At 50.9% G+C, this 16,712-nt stretch overlaps 1 protein-coding gene across 2 annotated transcripts in view; it reads left to right on the plus strand.

Moving 5' to 3' along the window:
* Positions 1-294: 294 nt before the first annotated feature.
* Positions 295-16,712, plus strand: part of NLRP3 (NLR family pyrin domain containing 3) — a 36,219-nt gene continuing 19,801 nt past the window's right edge. The window contains exons 1-8 of one of the 2 annotated variants that reach the window (XM_058555522.1): positions 295-348; positions 2,032-2,091; positions 2,259-2,576; positions 5,682-5,780; positions 6,532-8,299; positions 10,346-10,516; positions 12,698-12,868; positions 14,211-14,381. In XM_058555522.1, coding sequence (XP_058411505.1) covers positions 2,303-2,576; positions 5,682-5,780; positions 6,532-8,299; positions 10,346-10,516; positions 12,698-12,868; positions 14,211-14,381 — 2,654 coding nt within the window. In that variant the 5' untranslated portion in view covers positions 295-348; positions 2,032-2,091; positions 2,259-2,302. Of the gene's footprint in view, positions 349-2,031; positions 2,577-5,681; positions 5,781-6,531; positions 8,300-10,345; positions 10,517-12,697; positions 12,869-14,210; positions 14,382-16,712 lie in introns of both variants that reach the window. The other variant, XM_058555495.1, reaches the window with a different exon arrangement.

Here is a 16,712-nt window from a genome sequence, read left to right on the forward strand (position 1 = left end):
GGGGATCCCCCGTTGCACTCTCTCTTCTGTCACTACCACGCTCACATGGCTGCTGTGAGAGTGAGAGGGAACACCCCTCAAGCACTGACCGAGTTTCCCCCACTCCCTGCCCTGACGGCCACCAAGCAGAGGCCAGACTTCTCCAGCCACCACCAGGCTCAACTTTGAAAACACTGTGCATTCGGTTTGGAAAACCCGGAGCTGTGTGTCACCCTCAGTCTCTGCCTCGGCCTGTGATGCAAGCGCGTTCAGTCCACACTGAGACCACATCCTTCCTGCCCCTGCTGGGCTGTGACCGCTATAAATTCATCAAGTTTCCTTTCCGGCTGTTCCTGAGACCACATCTGGGTGAGTCCAGCTCCACGGAGCAGGATGACGGAAAGGGCCGGGGAATAATGGGGAGGGGTGTCGAGGGCCAGACTCGCCTTGGTTAACGGACTTGGGATTTCTTCTGCCAGCCTCCAAGTCTGTCCTCCAACAATGATTCTGGAATGTTCTTTTATGTTTATCATTTGGACTCTATGTGTGCAAGTGTTGGGGGGGTGCCGAGGACACGGGCAGCAACCACGGCTTACCCCATGACTCCAGCATTCCACCAGGGAGCGGGTGGGTGAGACGTGTGTGGGGAAATGAGGCAAAGGCCCAGAGGGGTAAGCGTCAGGGCAGAGTGCACTGGGGTTAAGGTCAGGGGAGCACAGAGAGGCGGAGTCCTGCTGTGGATGAGAGATTGATGGAGCAGGACCTGGGAGGGTCTGCAGAGCTGGTGGATCTGTCTGGAGACCCCTCGACCCCCCACCAAATACATTAGGGGGTAGACTTGGGGTTGTGCGAGGCCAGGAGTGGAGCGGCACGAGTGGCGATAGGAGAAGGAGAGATGAGTGTGGTTGAGGCGTCTCAAACGTCAGACCGTGGTCGTTATAAATTCCGCTTTGCTCCACTGCTTCACAGCGCCCCTGCCTCCTGTTAGCATCATCGGTGGCTTTGGCTGATGTGCTTTTCCAAATTCAGGAATACGAAGCACTCAAGGCCAAACAAATCCAGCGTGTTCATCTGTCCAAAACCAGTTGAAGTGGCAGACTGAAAGACACAGCAGCTTTCCACTCTCTGGGGAACTTGAAGTCCGGTTAGGAAAATGGAGTGGGGGACGCCACAGTGAGAAGCTGTGTGTGATAAACGCTTTCCTTTTAATGGTATATTCTATTGTCTTTGATCACTTTTGTTTCTATCTGACTACGATACACAGTTAAGTGGTGGAAGAAATGGTCTCCTATCTTTTCAGGCTGTGAAAAGTGCAGGGGCAGCGGCGTGGGCTCAGAAACGGATGACCCTGGTCTAAATCCTGGCTTCGCCCCTTCCTGGCTGCGAAACTCTGGGCAATTCTCTGAGCGTCTCTAAGACAGTCTCTACTTCCATAAAGCGGAGCTAGGAATAGAGGCACCTCGTAGGGCTTTGGGAGGTTAGATGAGGAAAAGCATCAGTGCAGTGCCCAGCCCACGAGAAGCTCTCCGTAAATGTCCTTTCTAATACCTATCACAATTACAGATTTTACCAGGAGACATTAAAGAGGGATATGTTTCCACTCTTCCCCCTACGCGCCCCAAGCCCCGTCTCATTTCTGTTTCCGTCAATCAGTGGATTGATAGAAGAGCAGTCGCAGAGCAGCCCCTCCTCCGCCTGCCTCAATGTTCTCCCTCTGTCTCTAGCCGTGCACTGCTCTGCTATCACCACAGTCATTCCCTGGCCTCCTTCTTTCATCCCCCATCCATCTTTCCTCGGGTCAAAACAGAAACAAGGAAGCAGAGTCTTTCAATTGGAAGGAACTTAAAGGCCATCCTTCCCACTCCGTGATTTTACAGACTTGGAAACTGAGGTGAGGGACAGTGAAGAGCTTGTCAGAGGTCATAGCCCAGTAACCAGTGGGACCAGGTGCCCCCGGCCATATGTCGAGGTGGCGCCGTGAAGCAGTGCGGGCTTCCATCATGCTGTTAATGCGGTCCAGTCTGTGGTTTTAATTATTGTTTCTCTCCACAGGGAAACTTTCTTCCATGGCTCAGGACACAGTCCTGGGCAGAGCCGGCAGGAAAGTTTCTGGTAAGTATTTGGCTCACATTTCAAAACCAAAGATGGCGACTTGTTACAGCCCAGTGATGTTTCCTCCTTGCAGTCTTCTGGGTTTTTGATAGTTTAGTTCTCTTCAGGGTGGACTTTTAAAAACACGTTCCTCACCCATATGCTGTTTTCACCACCGGACTTCCCAGTGTGGACGTATGCCCAAGCTGCCTGACCAGGGCTGCAGGAGAGCATGGCAGGCGTCCGCTGCAAGCTGGCGCGCTACCTGGAGGACCTGGAGGACGCAGACCTGAAGAAATTCAAGATGCACTTGGAAGACTATCCTCCTCAGAAGGGCACCCCGCTCCCTCGGGGTCAAACAGAGAAAGCAGATCCTGTGGATCTCGCCACCCTGATGATTGACTTCAACGGGCAGGAGAAGGCGTGGGCCATGGCAGTGTGGATTTTTGCTGCGATCAACAGGAGAGACCTCCACGAGAAAGCTAAGAGGGATGAGCCAGAGTGGGGTGAGTGGAAACAAGAAGGTATTTTTAAAATAGTGATAAAATAGATGTAGCTTAAAATTTACCGTATTTAAGTGTATGATTCAGTAGTGCTAAGCACATTCACGTTGTTGTGCAATCAATCTCCAGAACTCTTTTTCATCTTGCAAAACTCCACACCCATTAAGCAACAATTCCTCATTCGCCTCTCCCCTCAGCCCCTGGCAAACACCACTTTCTGTCTCTATGAATTTGATCATTCCGCAGACTTCTTATAAATGGAATCATAAAGTACTTGTCTTTTTCTGTCTGGCTTATTTCACTTAGTATAATATCCTCAGGCTTCATCTATGTTGTCACATGTGACAGGATTTCATTCCTTTTTAAGGCTGAATAATATTCCATGGTATGTATGTAGCACATTTTGTTATCCATCAATGGACATTCAGACTGCTTCTAGCTTTTGATTATGGTGAACAATGCTGCTATGAACATGGGTGTACAAATCTCTTTGAGACCTTGCTTTCATTTCCTTTGGGTATATTCCCAGAAGTAGAATTACTGGATTATATGGTAATTCTATGTTTCATAATATTTTCCATAGTGGCTCCACCATTTCACATTCCCACCCACAGTGTACACCCAAGGGTTCTAACTTCTCCACATCCTCGCCAACAAGTATGTTACGGGGTTTTTTTTTGGATAGTAGCCATCGTATGGGGTGTGAGATGGTATCTCATTGTGGTTTTGATTTGCATTTCCCTGATGACTAGTGACATCGAGTGTCTTTTCATGTTCTTGTTGGCCGTCTGTTTACCTTTGGAGAAATGTCTATTCAAGTCCTTTTCCCATGTTTTAATTGGGTTTTGTTGTTATTGCTGTTGACTCGTAGGAGTTCTTCACATATCCTGGATATGAACCTCTTATCAGATGTATGATCTGCAAATATTTTCTCCCATTTCGTGGGGTCCTTTTCACTCTGTTGATAGTTTCCTTTAATGTGTCAAAGCTAGTATGTTTGGTGTTTTTTTGTTTTTTGTTTTTGTGAGGAAGATCAGCCCTGAGCCAACATCTGCCAATCCTCCTCTTTTTGCTGAGGAAGACTGGCCCTGGGCTAAAATCCGTGCCCATCTTCCTCCCCTTTATGTAGGACACCGCCACAGCATGGCCTGACAAGCGGTGCGTTGGTGCGTGCCCGGATCTGAACCCTGGTCGCCAGCAGTGGAGTGCGCACAGTTAACCGCTACGCCACGGGGCCAGCCCAGTATGTTTGTTTTTTAATCAATTCTTTTATTATCTTGGCTTCATCCTCTCTCTTCTTCTCATGACGGTACTATGAGAAGATGGAGGAAAGCACTTTGCTTTTTTCTAGTTCCTTTAAAACCCCACGTCAGGGCTCATCTACCCCTAGGAACCTCCCCTGTTTAGCTTCACTTTATCTGAATCTCTCATCCAGCTCCTCATGTGTCTGTCTGCACAGCCAGCAAGCTTGAGTGTCTGCTTCCCATGGCTCAGGGGGCCAGCTCTCACCTCACAGAAAAGCCTTTCCTGTGGCCATGACTTTGGGCACTGGAATGGTGAAAGAAATTTCCTGCATCCTGTGGGCATGCTCGGGGTCACGCTCTTTCTTTTTTTTTTTTTTTTAAATTTATTTATTTAGTGTGTTTGTGCGTGTGTGAGGAAGATCAGCCCTGAGCTAACATCCACGCCAATCCTCCTCTTTTTGCTGAGGAAGACTGGCCCTGAGCTAACATCCGTGCCGATCTTCCTCCACTTTATGTGGGACGCCACCACAGCATGGCCGGAGAAGCGGTGCCTCGGTGCGCGCCCGGGATCCGAACCCAGGCCGCCAGGAGCGGAGCGCGCGCACTTAACCGCTACGCCACGGGACCGGCCCCAACACGCTCTTCCTTAAGCTTGGTGTTCTGAGCAAGGGAGGGGCACAAGGAAGGACTCAGAAGGATCTAGAACCTCAAGGATGATGATGTTGAGCTGGTGGGAAGGAGGAGTAAAAGTGCTTGGTAGCTGGGGAGAAGCATGATGAGGCGGGAAGGCAACGTGGGTATGAAGAAGGGGAGAAAAATGCCCAGGACCCGAGGCAGGGGCGCACGGCAGTGGGGTGCTCTGGAGAAACTGCTGTAATAGTACAACCATAACTGCGTCAGCGCCTGCTACTCACCAACCACAGTCAAGGGTGACGGTTGTGGTTGCAGAAGTCGTTTGCAGGCAGTTTCGTGGATTTTGTTCATTCCTCACACAAACCCCATGAGGCCGGCACTTTCAGATGAACTTTTGCCTTCACTGTGTAAGTGCAGCAAGCCATTTTGTTTTGTGATTGGGTTACCAATACCATTTGCCCGCAGAATAAGTAGACACCTACCAGGAGTCCTTTATGTCGTTCTTGGTCTCCTGCCCTCCTCAGGTTCTCTGCCCATGTGTTTCCCCTGTGCCAACTCTTGTCCTACCATGCCTAAATTTCTCCTGTGGACGCCTCTTTGGAATATGTGATTTCGTGATTGTTTACATCTGTGATGCTCAACTGTGGATGCATGTTGGAGCTTTTAAAACTTAGTGGTGCCTGGGCCCCACCTCTTAAAGCTTCTTAATGTCAGCCAGGATTCTGAACCGCTGAGTTAGACACAGATTCTCACTTTGGGAGACCCAGAATGTGGGTAAGATGAATTCCAGGCGTTTGAGGTCAGGGAAGGATGCTCCCGCTGGCCCGTGGCCATCTTGGGGATATTGCAGAGCGTGGGGAGGGCCTCAAAACCAGAACCCCAGCAGGGTGGGGTGGTGAGGGGAGTCTCCCAAAGACAAAGGAGGTGAGGGAAGCCTTGCCTGCCAGTGATTTCCAGGCCTGGGGGAGCGATTCCTCAACTTGATAAGAGGGGCCACAATGCTGGCTGGGTGGGTGACATCCACTGCTTTGAAATTAGGATGGCAGGGACACCCTCAGCTGGTGTTCACCTGCCCTCCTGTCAGCCACAGCTCTGAGCCGTGTGCTGGTTGGGAGGGGTCCAGCCAGGAGCTCTGACCTGTGCCCGGTGTTGGGTATTGGGTCTCAATCACATCACCTTAGTCAGGAGTCCTGGGTTTTGACATTTTGTATCTTTTTCCTTTTATTTTCAGATCATTCGCATGTGATATGCCAAGAAGAAAGTGTTGAAGAGGAATGGATAGGTTTACTGGGGTACCTCTCCAGAATCTCTATTTGTAAAAAAAAGAAAGGTAAGCCATGAGGGTGGGAGTTCCAGTTGGGTTTGGAGACCCAGTTTGGGAGGCACTGGGGAGCTGGGGAGCTTGGTCAGCCTGCACGCTCCTGCTTCTCAGGATACAGAGGCCCATCTCAGGACATCCACGACAGCTGAAGGAAGGGCCCATGTTCGCGGGGCTCCTTGTAGTCCCGGAACCAAGGGGAGGCGATTGGGACCGAGTGCTGCAGGTTTTAAAAGGCGTGGGCTGCAGACCACCTCAAGGAGTAATGATGAATAAAAAGGGTTTTCTGGGGGCCGGCCCGGTGCGCGCGCTCCGCTGCGGCGGCCCGGGGTTCGCTGGTTCGGATCCCGGGCGCGCACCGATGCACTGCTTGGTAAGCCATGCTGTGGCGGCGTCCCATATAAAGTGAAGGAAGATAGGCACCGATGTTAGCCCAGGGCCGTCTTCCTCAGCAAAAAAGGAGGAGGATTGGCGGATGTTAGCTCAGGGCTGATCTCCTCACAAAAGAAAAAAAAAAGGGTTTTCTGGCCAGGGCAGCACGTACGGCACTTCGCTGCTCTTCTGCTCAGCTGTGTATAGATAGGAAGAGTCTAACATCCTAGATTTCTGGGGCCACCTGTACCCAAGCAGTGGAGAGAAACTGCACCTCCCATTTTGTAGTTTCAGTCACCACTCCCTGCCAACCACAGGCCCCTGTGACAGATCATCTCTGGTGGACGTGTTTGGGCTTCTCCCAAAGTCTAACCTTCTGTGTCTACTGCAGATTACTGTAAGAAGTACAGAAAGCACGTGAGAAGCAGGTTCCAGTGCATCAAAGACAGGAATGCCCGTCTGGGCGAGAGCGTGAACCTCAACAAACGCTACACCAGGCTGTGTCTCGTCAAGGAGCACCGCAGCCAGCAGGAGAGGGAGCACGAGCTCCTGGCCATCGGCAGGACCTCGGCCAAGACGCGGGACTGCCCCATGAGTTCCATGAACCTGGAGTTGCTGTTCGAGCCCGACGACCAGCACTCGGAGCCCGTGCACACGGTGGTATTCCAGGGAGCAGCGGGCATTGGGAAAACGATCCTGGCCAGGAAGATCATGTTGGACTGGGCGTCCGAGAAACTTTATCGAAACAGGTTTGACTACTTGTTCTATATACACTGTCGGGAGGTGAGCCTCGGGACGCGGAGGAGCCTGGGGGACCTGATCATCAGCTGCTGCCCTGACCCAAAGCCGCCCGTAGGCAAGATTCTGAGCAAGCCTTCTAGGATCCTCTTCCTCATGGACGGCTTCGATGAGCTGCAAGGCGCCTTCGATGAGCACACGGAGGCGCTCTGCACGGACTGGCAGAAGGTGGAGCGGGGAGACATTCTCCTGAGCAGCCTCATCAGAAAGAAGCTGCTTCCTGAGGCCTCCCTGCTCATCACCACGAGACCTGCGGCCCTGGAGAAACTGCAGCACTTGCTGGACCGGCCCCGTCATGTGGAGATCCTGGGTTTCTCGGAGGCCAAGAGGAAGGAATATTTCTTTAAGTATTTCTCAGATGAGCAGCAGGCCAGGGAAGCCTTCAGGCTGATTCAGGAGAACGAGATCCTCTTCACCATGTGCTTTATCCCCCTGGTCTGCTGGATCGTGTGCACCGGGCTGAAACAGCAGATGGACAGTGGCAAGAGCCTTGCCCAGACGTCCAAGACCACCACCGCGGTGTATGTCTTCTTCCTCTCCAGTTTGCTGCAATCCCGAGGAGGGAGCAAGGAGCACCAAGTCTCTGCCATCCTCCGTGGTCTCTGCTCATTGGCTGCAGATGGAATCTGGAACCAGAAAATCCTGTTTGAGGAGTGTGACCTCAGGAAGCACGGCCTGCAGAAGGCGGATGTGTCTGCTTTCCTGAGGATGAACCTCTTCCAGAAGGAAGTGGACTGCGAGAAATTCTACAGCTTCATCCACATGACCTTCCAGGAGTTCTTTGCTGCCATGTACTACCTGCTGGAGGACGAGGAGCAGGGCAGGACAAGGAGTGTGCTGTGGAGTCGCTCGAAGCTTCCGCACCGGGACGTGAGGGTCCTTCTTGAAAACTACGGCAAATTCGAAAAAGGGTACCTGATTTTTGTCGTCCGTTTCCTCTTCGGCCTTGTAAACCAGGAGAGAACCTCCTACTTGGAGAAAAAACTGAGTTGCAAGATCTCTCAGCAAATCAGGCTGGAGCTGCTGAAATGGATCGAAGTGAAAGCAGAGGCCAAGAAGCTGCAGCCCCAGCCCAGCCAGCTGGAGCTGTTCTACTGCCTCTACGAGATGCAGGAGGAGGACTTCGTGCGGAAGGCCATGGGCTATTTCCCCAAAATCGAGATCAGTCTCTCCACCAGAATGGACCACGTGGTTTCTTCTTTTTGTATTGAGAACTGTCGCAGTGTGGAATCACTTTCCCTGAGGTTGCTCTACGACTCGCCCAAGGAGGAGGAGGAGGAGGAGGAGGAGGAGGAGGAGGAGGGAGTTCGACACTCTGACGTGGACTGTTGTGCCCTCCCGGAGGCTGCCTACTCTCCTCGGTAAGGAGGCTCGGCTTCGGGCAGGTGGTGGAACACGCCCTCCACCCTCTGGCCACCTTCCTCTTAGCACTTTCTCCCTCTCCCCTCTTCGCAGCTGTCTTTCAAATGCAGCTTCCACAGCTCTGTGATAATGCCGCCATCAACCCTTACCACCAGACCCCCCCATTGGTAGAGGTTGACTAGTAGAGGAAGGGTAGGTGAACAAATGGGATGAGAAGAAAGCCAGTGAAACCATAAGCAAACGTCTGATGGACGGCAGTTCAGCGCAGGATATCACATGGGGTAGAGAATTGAATAAAAATGTTTGTAATCTCCTTGGGCTCTGGTGCCTCGCAGCCAGTCAACACCTTAGGGGCCGGGGCAAAACAGCCCCAGTGACTGTCCCAGGAATGCAGAGGACAGAGGGCCTTAGCACTGGACAGTGGGGCAGATCTCTTGGAGGAGTGCAGTTTGAGCCTGCCTTGAAGGTTTGGCAGGAAGTGGGTGCGAACGTGGTCTGAGGGAGAGTGTGCAGGAGAGGATGAGGAGGGCCCAGCTCCACTGGCACACACACTGAGGGGAAGCGGAGGAAACGGGCTGGGAGGGACCGAGTGCTCCTCGGCCACGTTGGGTTTGCAGCCAGGCGGTCAGCAGCAGCACCTCCTCAGGGTCTGCTCGTGGACTCTCCAGGAGGTTGGAAGCCAGGTGTGGTGTCTGCACAGCGAAGCAGTTGAGTTGCCTGACTTACAAAGTCCCTGCAGGGAGCTGCCACAGCCACAGTAGCCGCGGGAAGGTGGCTGCCCAGAGAATGCGGGGGTTCGACCTGTGTAGAAGACACTTGACATGGGACAAAACTACGGAGAAAGGGGGCCAGACCCTTCCCTGGCAGGAATAAGTTTTCAGCTTCCTCTCTCTGCCTCAGCGCCACTACCAGGATGGCCTTTCTATTTATCGTTGGGTCACCAAGGACCTCCTGCTGGTGCTTCCGTGGTGGCTAAGACCCAGATCCTGCTTGCAGTGACTTGAGGTTGGGTTCCGGGGACAGTGAGGAAACAAGGGGAGACGGTAGAGGGGGATGGGCTGTGGCAAGAACGCCTGCAGAGTGACCTGAAGCACACGGTGCCCTTGACCAGCTGGATCCTGAAGGACGGGGCGTGAGAGAGCCGAGGGTGGACAAGGGCCCCCCGACAGAGAGAGTAGTGGGCTCAGAGGGAGGAAGGCGGGAAAGCAGGTACACTTCAACGACAGCACATAGTTCAGAATAGCTAGAAAGAAGATGGGAGACAGGGAGAAAGAGAGAGAGGGAGTAGGAGGAGGAGGCAGACCTGCTCATTAGGCCCTAAAAGCGAGGCTGAGGAAACCAGGGACCTGGGCAGGATCATACAGCTGGAGGACGGCTCACAGAGACCCAGACTCAAACTCCTGGTAAAGAGCCTGACCCCATCTCGCTGGATGACAGCTTCCTTCCTCTGAGGGCAGGAGCCTGCTTTGTGTGTCCCAGAGCCTTCTCAGGACCAGCAGCATGGATATCTACTCAGTGCCTGTTGTAAGGGCAGAATCCTAGACCCACGGATCAGAATCTGCATTTTCACAAGAGCTGAACGTTGGCATCGCCTGGAAGACTTAAAAATATCCACGTGCTTGGTCCTATCTCAGAGACTCTCACTTTGTTCCCAGGGTGTGGCCTGGCTGAGGCATTTTTGAGAGCACCTCTGACACTATTGTGCAGCCAATGTGAGAACTGGTCTCTGGATCACTTAGCAGAGCGTCCAGGGCTGTGGGCAGGACACTGGTCAATGAGTGTGGGAGAAGAAGGGCGCCAAGCGAGGGGCCCTAGGGCGCCCCCAGTCAGCCCAGGTCACAGGCTCATGCTCCTTCCCTCATAAGGTGCGCAGAGCTCCCCTGGCCCTTTTCGTTCCTCAGGAGACAGTCTTTGGTTCTGTGGCTCATTTCTGAATCCCGGGAGGCCTTTGAACTGGTGCCGGCCACTTTCGGCCCCTAGCTTCAGTTTGTTATTCTTAGAGACTGATTTTCCTTTCTCTCCTTCTTCCTTCCTTCAATTTCTAGATCGGCGAACTGCTACCTCACTCTCAGCTTTTGCCAGAGCCTCTTCTCGGTCCTGAGCACCAACTGGAGCCTCACTGAACTGAACCTCAGTGACAACGCTCTGGGGGACTCAGGGATGAAGGTGTTATGTGCAATGCTCCAGCATCCTGGCTGTAACATTCAGAGATTATGGTAAAGAACCTGTGTGTGTATGTGTGTGTGTGTATGAGAGAGAGAGAGAGAGACAGAGACAGACAGAGACCGAGAGAGACAGAGAGGAGGGACTAGAGGAAGATCTCAGGACCAGATCAGTGGTTTATTAGTCTCCTAGGTCTTCCATAACAAAGTACTACAGACTGGGTGGCTTGAACAACAGAAATTTGTTTCCTCACAGTCTTGGAGGCTGGAGGTACAAGGTGAGGGTGTCAGCAGGGTTGCTGTCTCTGAGGCTTCTCTCCTTGGTGTGTAGACAGCCATCTTCTCCCTGTGTCCTCACGTGGTCTCTCTGTGCGTGTCTGTGTCCTCTTCCAACAAGGACACCAGTCATGTTGGATTAGGGTCTGCCTAATGACTTGATTTTAACTTAGTTACCTCTTTAAAGGCCCTATCTCCAAATACAGTCACATTCTCAGGTCCTAGGGATTAAGACTTCAGCATATGAATTTTGAGGGGGACACAATTCAGCCCATAGCAACTGAGAAGGTGGAATGGATTGGAGGCCAGTTGTTTGGGAAGTTTCAGATGGGGAAGAATGAAGGGGAACTGAAAATAAGTCATTTGTTGGTGGTGCGACAAAAAGGGCATGACCCTCAGTGTCCTCCATTTCCTCATCAGCTGTGCTTATAGAAGAGAATCAGAGAGTTTCATCAGACACCACGATGGCCACCTGGGCTGGAACCCATCAGAACATTTTGTATAGATTGAACTGTCACAGGGAACCTCCTGTAGCTTTATTAACAAAGTGCTTGCTCTGAGCCCACACTGTGAATCAGACTTACCTGCCGGAGTTGAGCACACAGTTGTCTGGCCATGCCCCCAGCCTTCCCCCATCACACAACAGCATTGTTGACAAGCTACACAGCCAGTGCCAAAGCCCACCACTCTAGGACATTTTCATACCCCCCTCTCTTGCTCATCATAATTACCCCAATGCCAATCTTATCAGTTTTACCTACTATACAAGCCATTGTCCACTTTTCCTCATCCTCACTCCACCAGCCCAGATTCAACAACCACAATCCCTTGCCTGGATATGGCAGTGGTCTCCAAGACCATCAGCTTCCCAGGACTTGTGTTTGTCTTGCCATTGCTTCTACAATATCTGGACAAGTATCTTAGCACACGTTAGTGCTCAAAGATACATATTGAGTGGATATTGGCTGTTTGGTCTCCCTGCATCCACTTTGCCACCTACCAACCCATTCTCCACACAGAAGTCAAAGTCAGAGGGTTATTTAGAAAATTCTACTCTGATCATGCCATTCCCTTGCTTAAATGCTTTCTCTTTGCTCTTTTGATAAGTTACAAATCCTCTTCTTGCCTTCAAGGCTCTGGCTGGTGTGGGCAGCTAACCTGCCCCTCCGCCTTCATCCCACACCCCTCTCCCCATCACCTCTGTGGGTGCCCCTGTGTGATTCCAGAGAGTGAGGCACAAACAGGGAGATGTGGGTGATAACGAGATGCTTTGTGGATAAATAGAGATCCAGTTGTCCATTTGCTTCTACTTGGGGTGAAGATGGGGGCAGAATGGAAGGTGGCCAAGAAGCTCTAGCACATATGAAAGGAGCAGGAATGTTATCCTTGCTCCTACGACAGGGACGAATTGTTGTTCATGGTAGTACTGGTGATGGTGGTGATGACGTGTGTGCACTGTGATGAAAACATCCAGAATCAGAACTGCTTGCCCCTTCAGTGTAACTAGAGGGCTGGGATTAAATCATCAAACAGCATAGCGGGGACAAGTTTGGCCCAGAGAAGAAGTGGATGGGTTCCACCCTAGGGAGAAGGGTGTCCACCTGTTGGAACATGTGGTGAAGATGTGGACCCACAGGCTCACCCCCTTCTCATGAACAAAACAGGAATGTGCCATTTACACATTTGAGAGTTGACCACTATTGATGGAGGGAGTTCACTGACATACTCAGCAGCTGTGGTCTCAGGCTGTGAGCTGGGGACCCGGAGAGCCAACTTCCCAGTATCTCGGGCTGTATTCAGGGGTTCTGAAAAGATGATGCTTTCACGAAAACTTGGTTAAAATTTTCCCTTTGTAACATGAGAACACGAGTGCCCCAATGGTGCTGAAAACTAGCACAGACGGGGAGGCGGGGACAGTGGCTGTGTCCTGACGCTTCTGCTTCTGTACTTGGCATGAAGGCTGGGGCGGTGCTGCCTTTCCCATCAGTGCTGCTTCAACATCTCCTCGGTCCTGAGCAGCAACCAGAAGCTGGTGGAGCTGGATCTGAGCCACAACAGCCTGGGAGACTTCGGAATCAGACTTCTGTGTGTGGGACTGAGGCATCTCTTCTGCAATCTGAAGACGCTCTGGTGAGTCTGAACTGAGTTCCTCCATGAAGAGTGAGCTGTGGCTTCAACGAGCCACGACGGGCCACAGTCTTAGTGTGAGAATGGCCTTGGCTGCTCCCAAGATTCCCTGCGTGTATCTCAGAGTGTTTATCAATGACCCAGTTAGTGTTGGTTGCGGGAAATGCACATAGTAAGCCCTGGAGGAGACTTAAACCATTGAAGAAATCATGCTCGCCTCTGAGGTATTTACAGCCCAGCTGAGAAAGCAAAACCAAGGGAATACATTGCTCTGGGACTTCAAGACAAGCCCCTGGGCTCCACCCTGAACAGGAAATGGTGCTAAAGCTGTGCAGACACTGGGTGTTCTGGGCAGCCCGTCACTGAGTGCCGCTGGGAGACCTGAATTTTGAAGAAGAGAACACTTCATGGTAGGGCCGATTCACACCCGTTAGGATAGTTATTATATAAAACAAAACAGAAAATAACAAGTGTGGGTGAGGGTGTGGAGAAACAGGAACCACCAGGAACCACCCTGCATTGCTGGTGGGAATGAAAAATGGTGCAGCTGCTACGGAAAACGGTATATTAGTTCTTCAAAAAATTAAATGTAGAATTACCATATGATCCAGCAATTCCACTTCTGGGTATATTTCCAAAAGTATTGAAATCAGGCACTCAGATGTGTATTAGTACACCCACGTCCACAGCAGCATTATCCACGATAGCCAAAAGGTGGAGACAACTCAGATGTCCATTGATGGATGAATGAATTAAAAGAATGTGGTGTAGCCACACATACAGCCTTAAAAGGAATTCTGACACGTGTTCAACGTGGTGAGCCTTGAGGATATGATGCTCTGTGAAATAAGCCAGACACAAAAGGACAAATCCTGTATGATCGCACTTACATGAGGTCCCTAAAGCAGTCAAATTCAGAGAGACAGGAAGTAGAATGGTGGGTGCCAGGGGCTGGAGGAGGGAGGCGTGGGGAGTTAGTGTTTAATGGGGACAGAGTTTTGGGTTGGGACCATGAAAAGAGTTCTGGAGATGGGTGACAGTTGCACAATAATGTGAATGTTCTTAGTGCCACTGAGCTGTACACTTAAAAGTGGCCATAATGGCAAATTTTGTGTATTTTACCACAATAAAAACAAGTGTAGGGAGCTGAGAAGGCTGGTGTGGGCTTGGAAGGTGTCTACTTGCTGTTACACCAAACAGAAAAGGAAATCAAAGGTTAACATGGAGCTTGGATGCACTCTTCCTATGCGTGGACTGGACTAGGGGCAGCGCAGGACAAGTGCTTCCTTGATGCACAGCAGAGGGTGGATGAGAGGGTTGTGACATTGTACCATCTCTGTGCAAGGTTGGTCAATTGCTGTCTCACATCGGCCTGTTGTGAGGATCTTGCGTCCGTCCTGAGCACCAACCAGGCCCTGACCAGACTCTACTTGGGGGAGAATGCCCTGGGAGACTCAGGAGTTGGAATTTTATGTGAGAAAGCAAAGCATCCACGATGTAACCTGCAGATACTGGGGTAAGTCTTGGTGGGTGTCTCAGCAGAAAAGCAACTCTCTTCAGGGATGCGTTATTTGGAAAATGTGGATGGGGCTTATTCTAAAAAAGGTTAATCAGATGGAGTGGAGGGTAGAGAACAGAGGAGACAATATCTGAAGTGGTTTGAAGCACTAGGTCCTACCTACTGCTAGCAAGGTATTTGTAACTATAGAACTGGAGAATCTGAGAGCTGGAAGAATCCTCAGGGATTGTGCAGCCCAATGCCTTATTGAGGAAACACCTGCTTCTAAGACACTCACACAGATCGCTGCCCGTTTTATGTGTGGATGCTTCCAAGCACGTGGTCAGCACTGCACGATGTGGCCACCACAGGAGAAGAGGGTTCTTCTGTCTATACGGTACCTTCTTTGGTTGCTGTGCGTGGGTCCTTGCTCTGCTCCCCAGGGCTCTGCTGCGACACTGATCTCAATTCCCCAGAGACGGCTCACACTCCAGGTCTTCTCACCTGTCTGGACGGCTCTAAATCTCAGCTGAGACGTGGCTTAGCACCTTCACCTATTCAGTCCTAGGAAAGGGCTGGTCTGGTAATGTGCCTATTTGGAGTGCAGTGTCCAACATCCTAAAGATGTGTAGTGGGCTTTCTCCTCCTGGGGCAGGGCACTGGTAGATCCTGGATTTCCTTATGTTTTTGGCAGTCACATCAGATCACGAGTTCATGCTGGAATTCTGCAGTAAATAATAATACAAAATTCTGGGGTGTTTTCTAACACCAACAACCAATTCTTTGCAGACACCAACTGAGTGTCTTACAAGTCAATTCAATTTTGACACTAACTACCCAGAATTAGTGCAGACCCCACAAGTTAAGGGCTCAGTCCTACAAGACTGCTCCCCCCCAAGTCAGATGGGCACACGGTGGGTCCCCAGGTTACTCACACTTCTTCCTGACTTAGCTACAAATTGGGGGTTTGAAATTCTTCCTGACTTGGCCACAAATTGGGGGTTTCAGGTTTGAAAATTTGCTGGAATGGCTCACAGAAATCAAGGAAACACTTTACTTACATTTATGTTTATTATAAAGGATATTTAAAGGATACAAATGAACAGTCAAATGAAGAGACACAGAGGGTGAAGTCCAGAAGGGTCTGGAGTGCAGGAGCTTCTATCCCCACGGAGTTGGGGCGCTCCACCCTTCCGGCAGGTGGATGCATTCACCAACTCAGAAGGTCTCCAAATTTCATTGTTTAAGAGATTTTACAGAACTTAATCTACAGCCTTCCTCCCTTCTCCTTCCTGGAGGTTGGTGGGTGGGGCTGAAAACTCCAACCCTCTAATCACTGGGTCTTTCTGGTGACCACTCCTTCCTGAGGCTCCCCAGGGGCCCCACCTTAAGTCCTCTCATTAATATGAACTCGGGTGTGACCAAAAGGGGCTCCTTTGGAGAGTAAAAGACTCTCCTATCACTCAGGAAATCCCAGGGGTTTTAGGAGCTCTAGGCCAGGAACTGGGTACAAAGACCAGGTGTATTTCTTATTAGACCACAAAAATAACTACTGATAATCATGCACTTAACCACGCATTGCTGTTCTTCTGTATTCTTTACATATCTCAGTTGGCCTCATAAAAACAATACCAAGTAGGTGTCAGTATCTCCAATTTAAAGAGAAGAAAGTGAGACTCAGAGAGCTTAAGACCTTGGCCCAAGGACATGCAGGTGGAAAGTGGTGGAAGCCAACGCAGACACAGCCCCGTGCAACCCACTGCCCACTCCCCAGCTCCAGTGCAGTGCTGGACGTGCTGCTAGTGGCTCTCTAGGGGGCTTCCTTATCCCCCTCTCTCCGACCTGGGGGGGAACCTCACATTTAGCTCTGCTAAACTTCATCTTATCTTTCTTTTGACCCATTGTCTAGGCATTTTTGAATTGTGATTCTGTCAGTATTACCTATACACGCAACAAGCAAACTGTAGATGTCTTCATTCACGTTACTGGTGCAAATACCAGCCAGGTCAGCATCCAAGACTAAATAGGGCAGAAAGGGTCTGTATTGGGGAATACTCCTCTAACCTATAATTAAAACCTGTGTATGTTCACAAGGCTCCGGCACCTCCTGGGACCTGTCACGTCAGCCCGGCCTCAGATCTCACCGTATCTCTTCCCTAGAAGAGTCTGTTCAAGGCCTCTGTTTCCTCCCCTTCTAGTCTTCTTCTTCAGCAGTTCGGCTCCTGCTGCTCTTGGTTTGCTCAACACACAGGATTTGGGTCCTTTATTTTCCAGGCGTTCCGGGGACTCGGTTATGGGTGCGGATAGCAGCAGTGAGAACCACAGACCAAGACCTTGTTCTCATAAACA

Source organism: Diceros bicornis, chromosome 1 (assembly GCF_020826845.1).
Source record: "Diceros bicornis minor isolate mBicDic1 chromosome 1, mDicBic1.mat.cur, whole genome shotgun sequence".
NCBI lineage: Eukaryota > Metazoa > Chordata > Mammalia > Perissodactyla > Rhinocerotidae > Diceros > Diceros bicornis.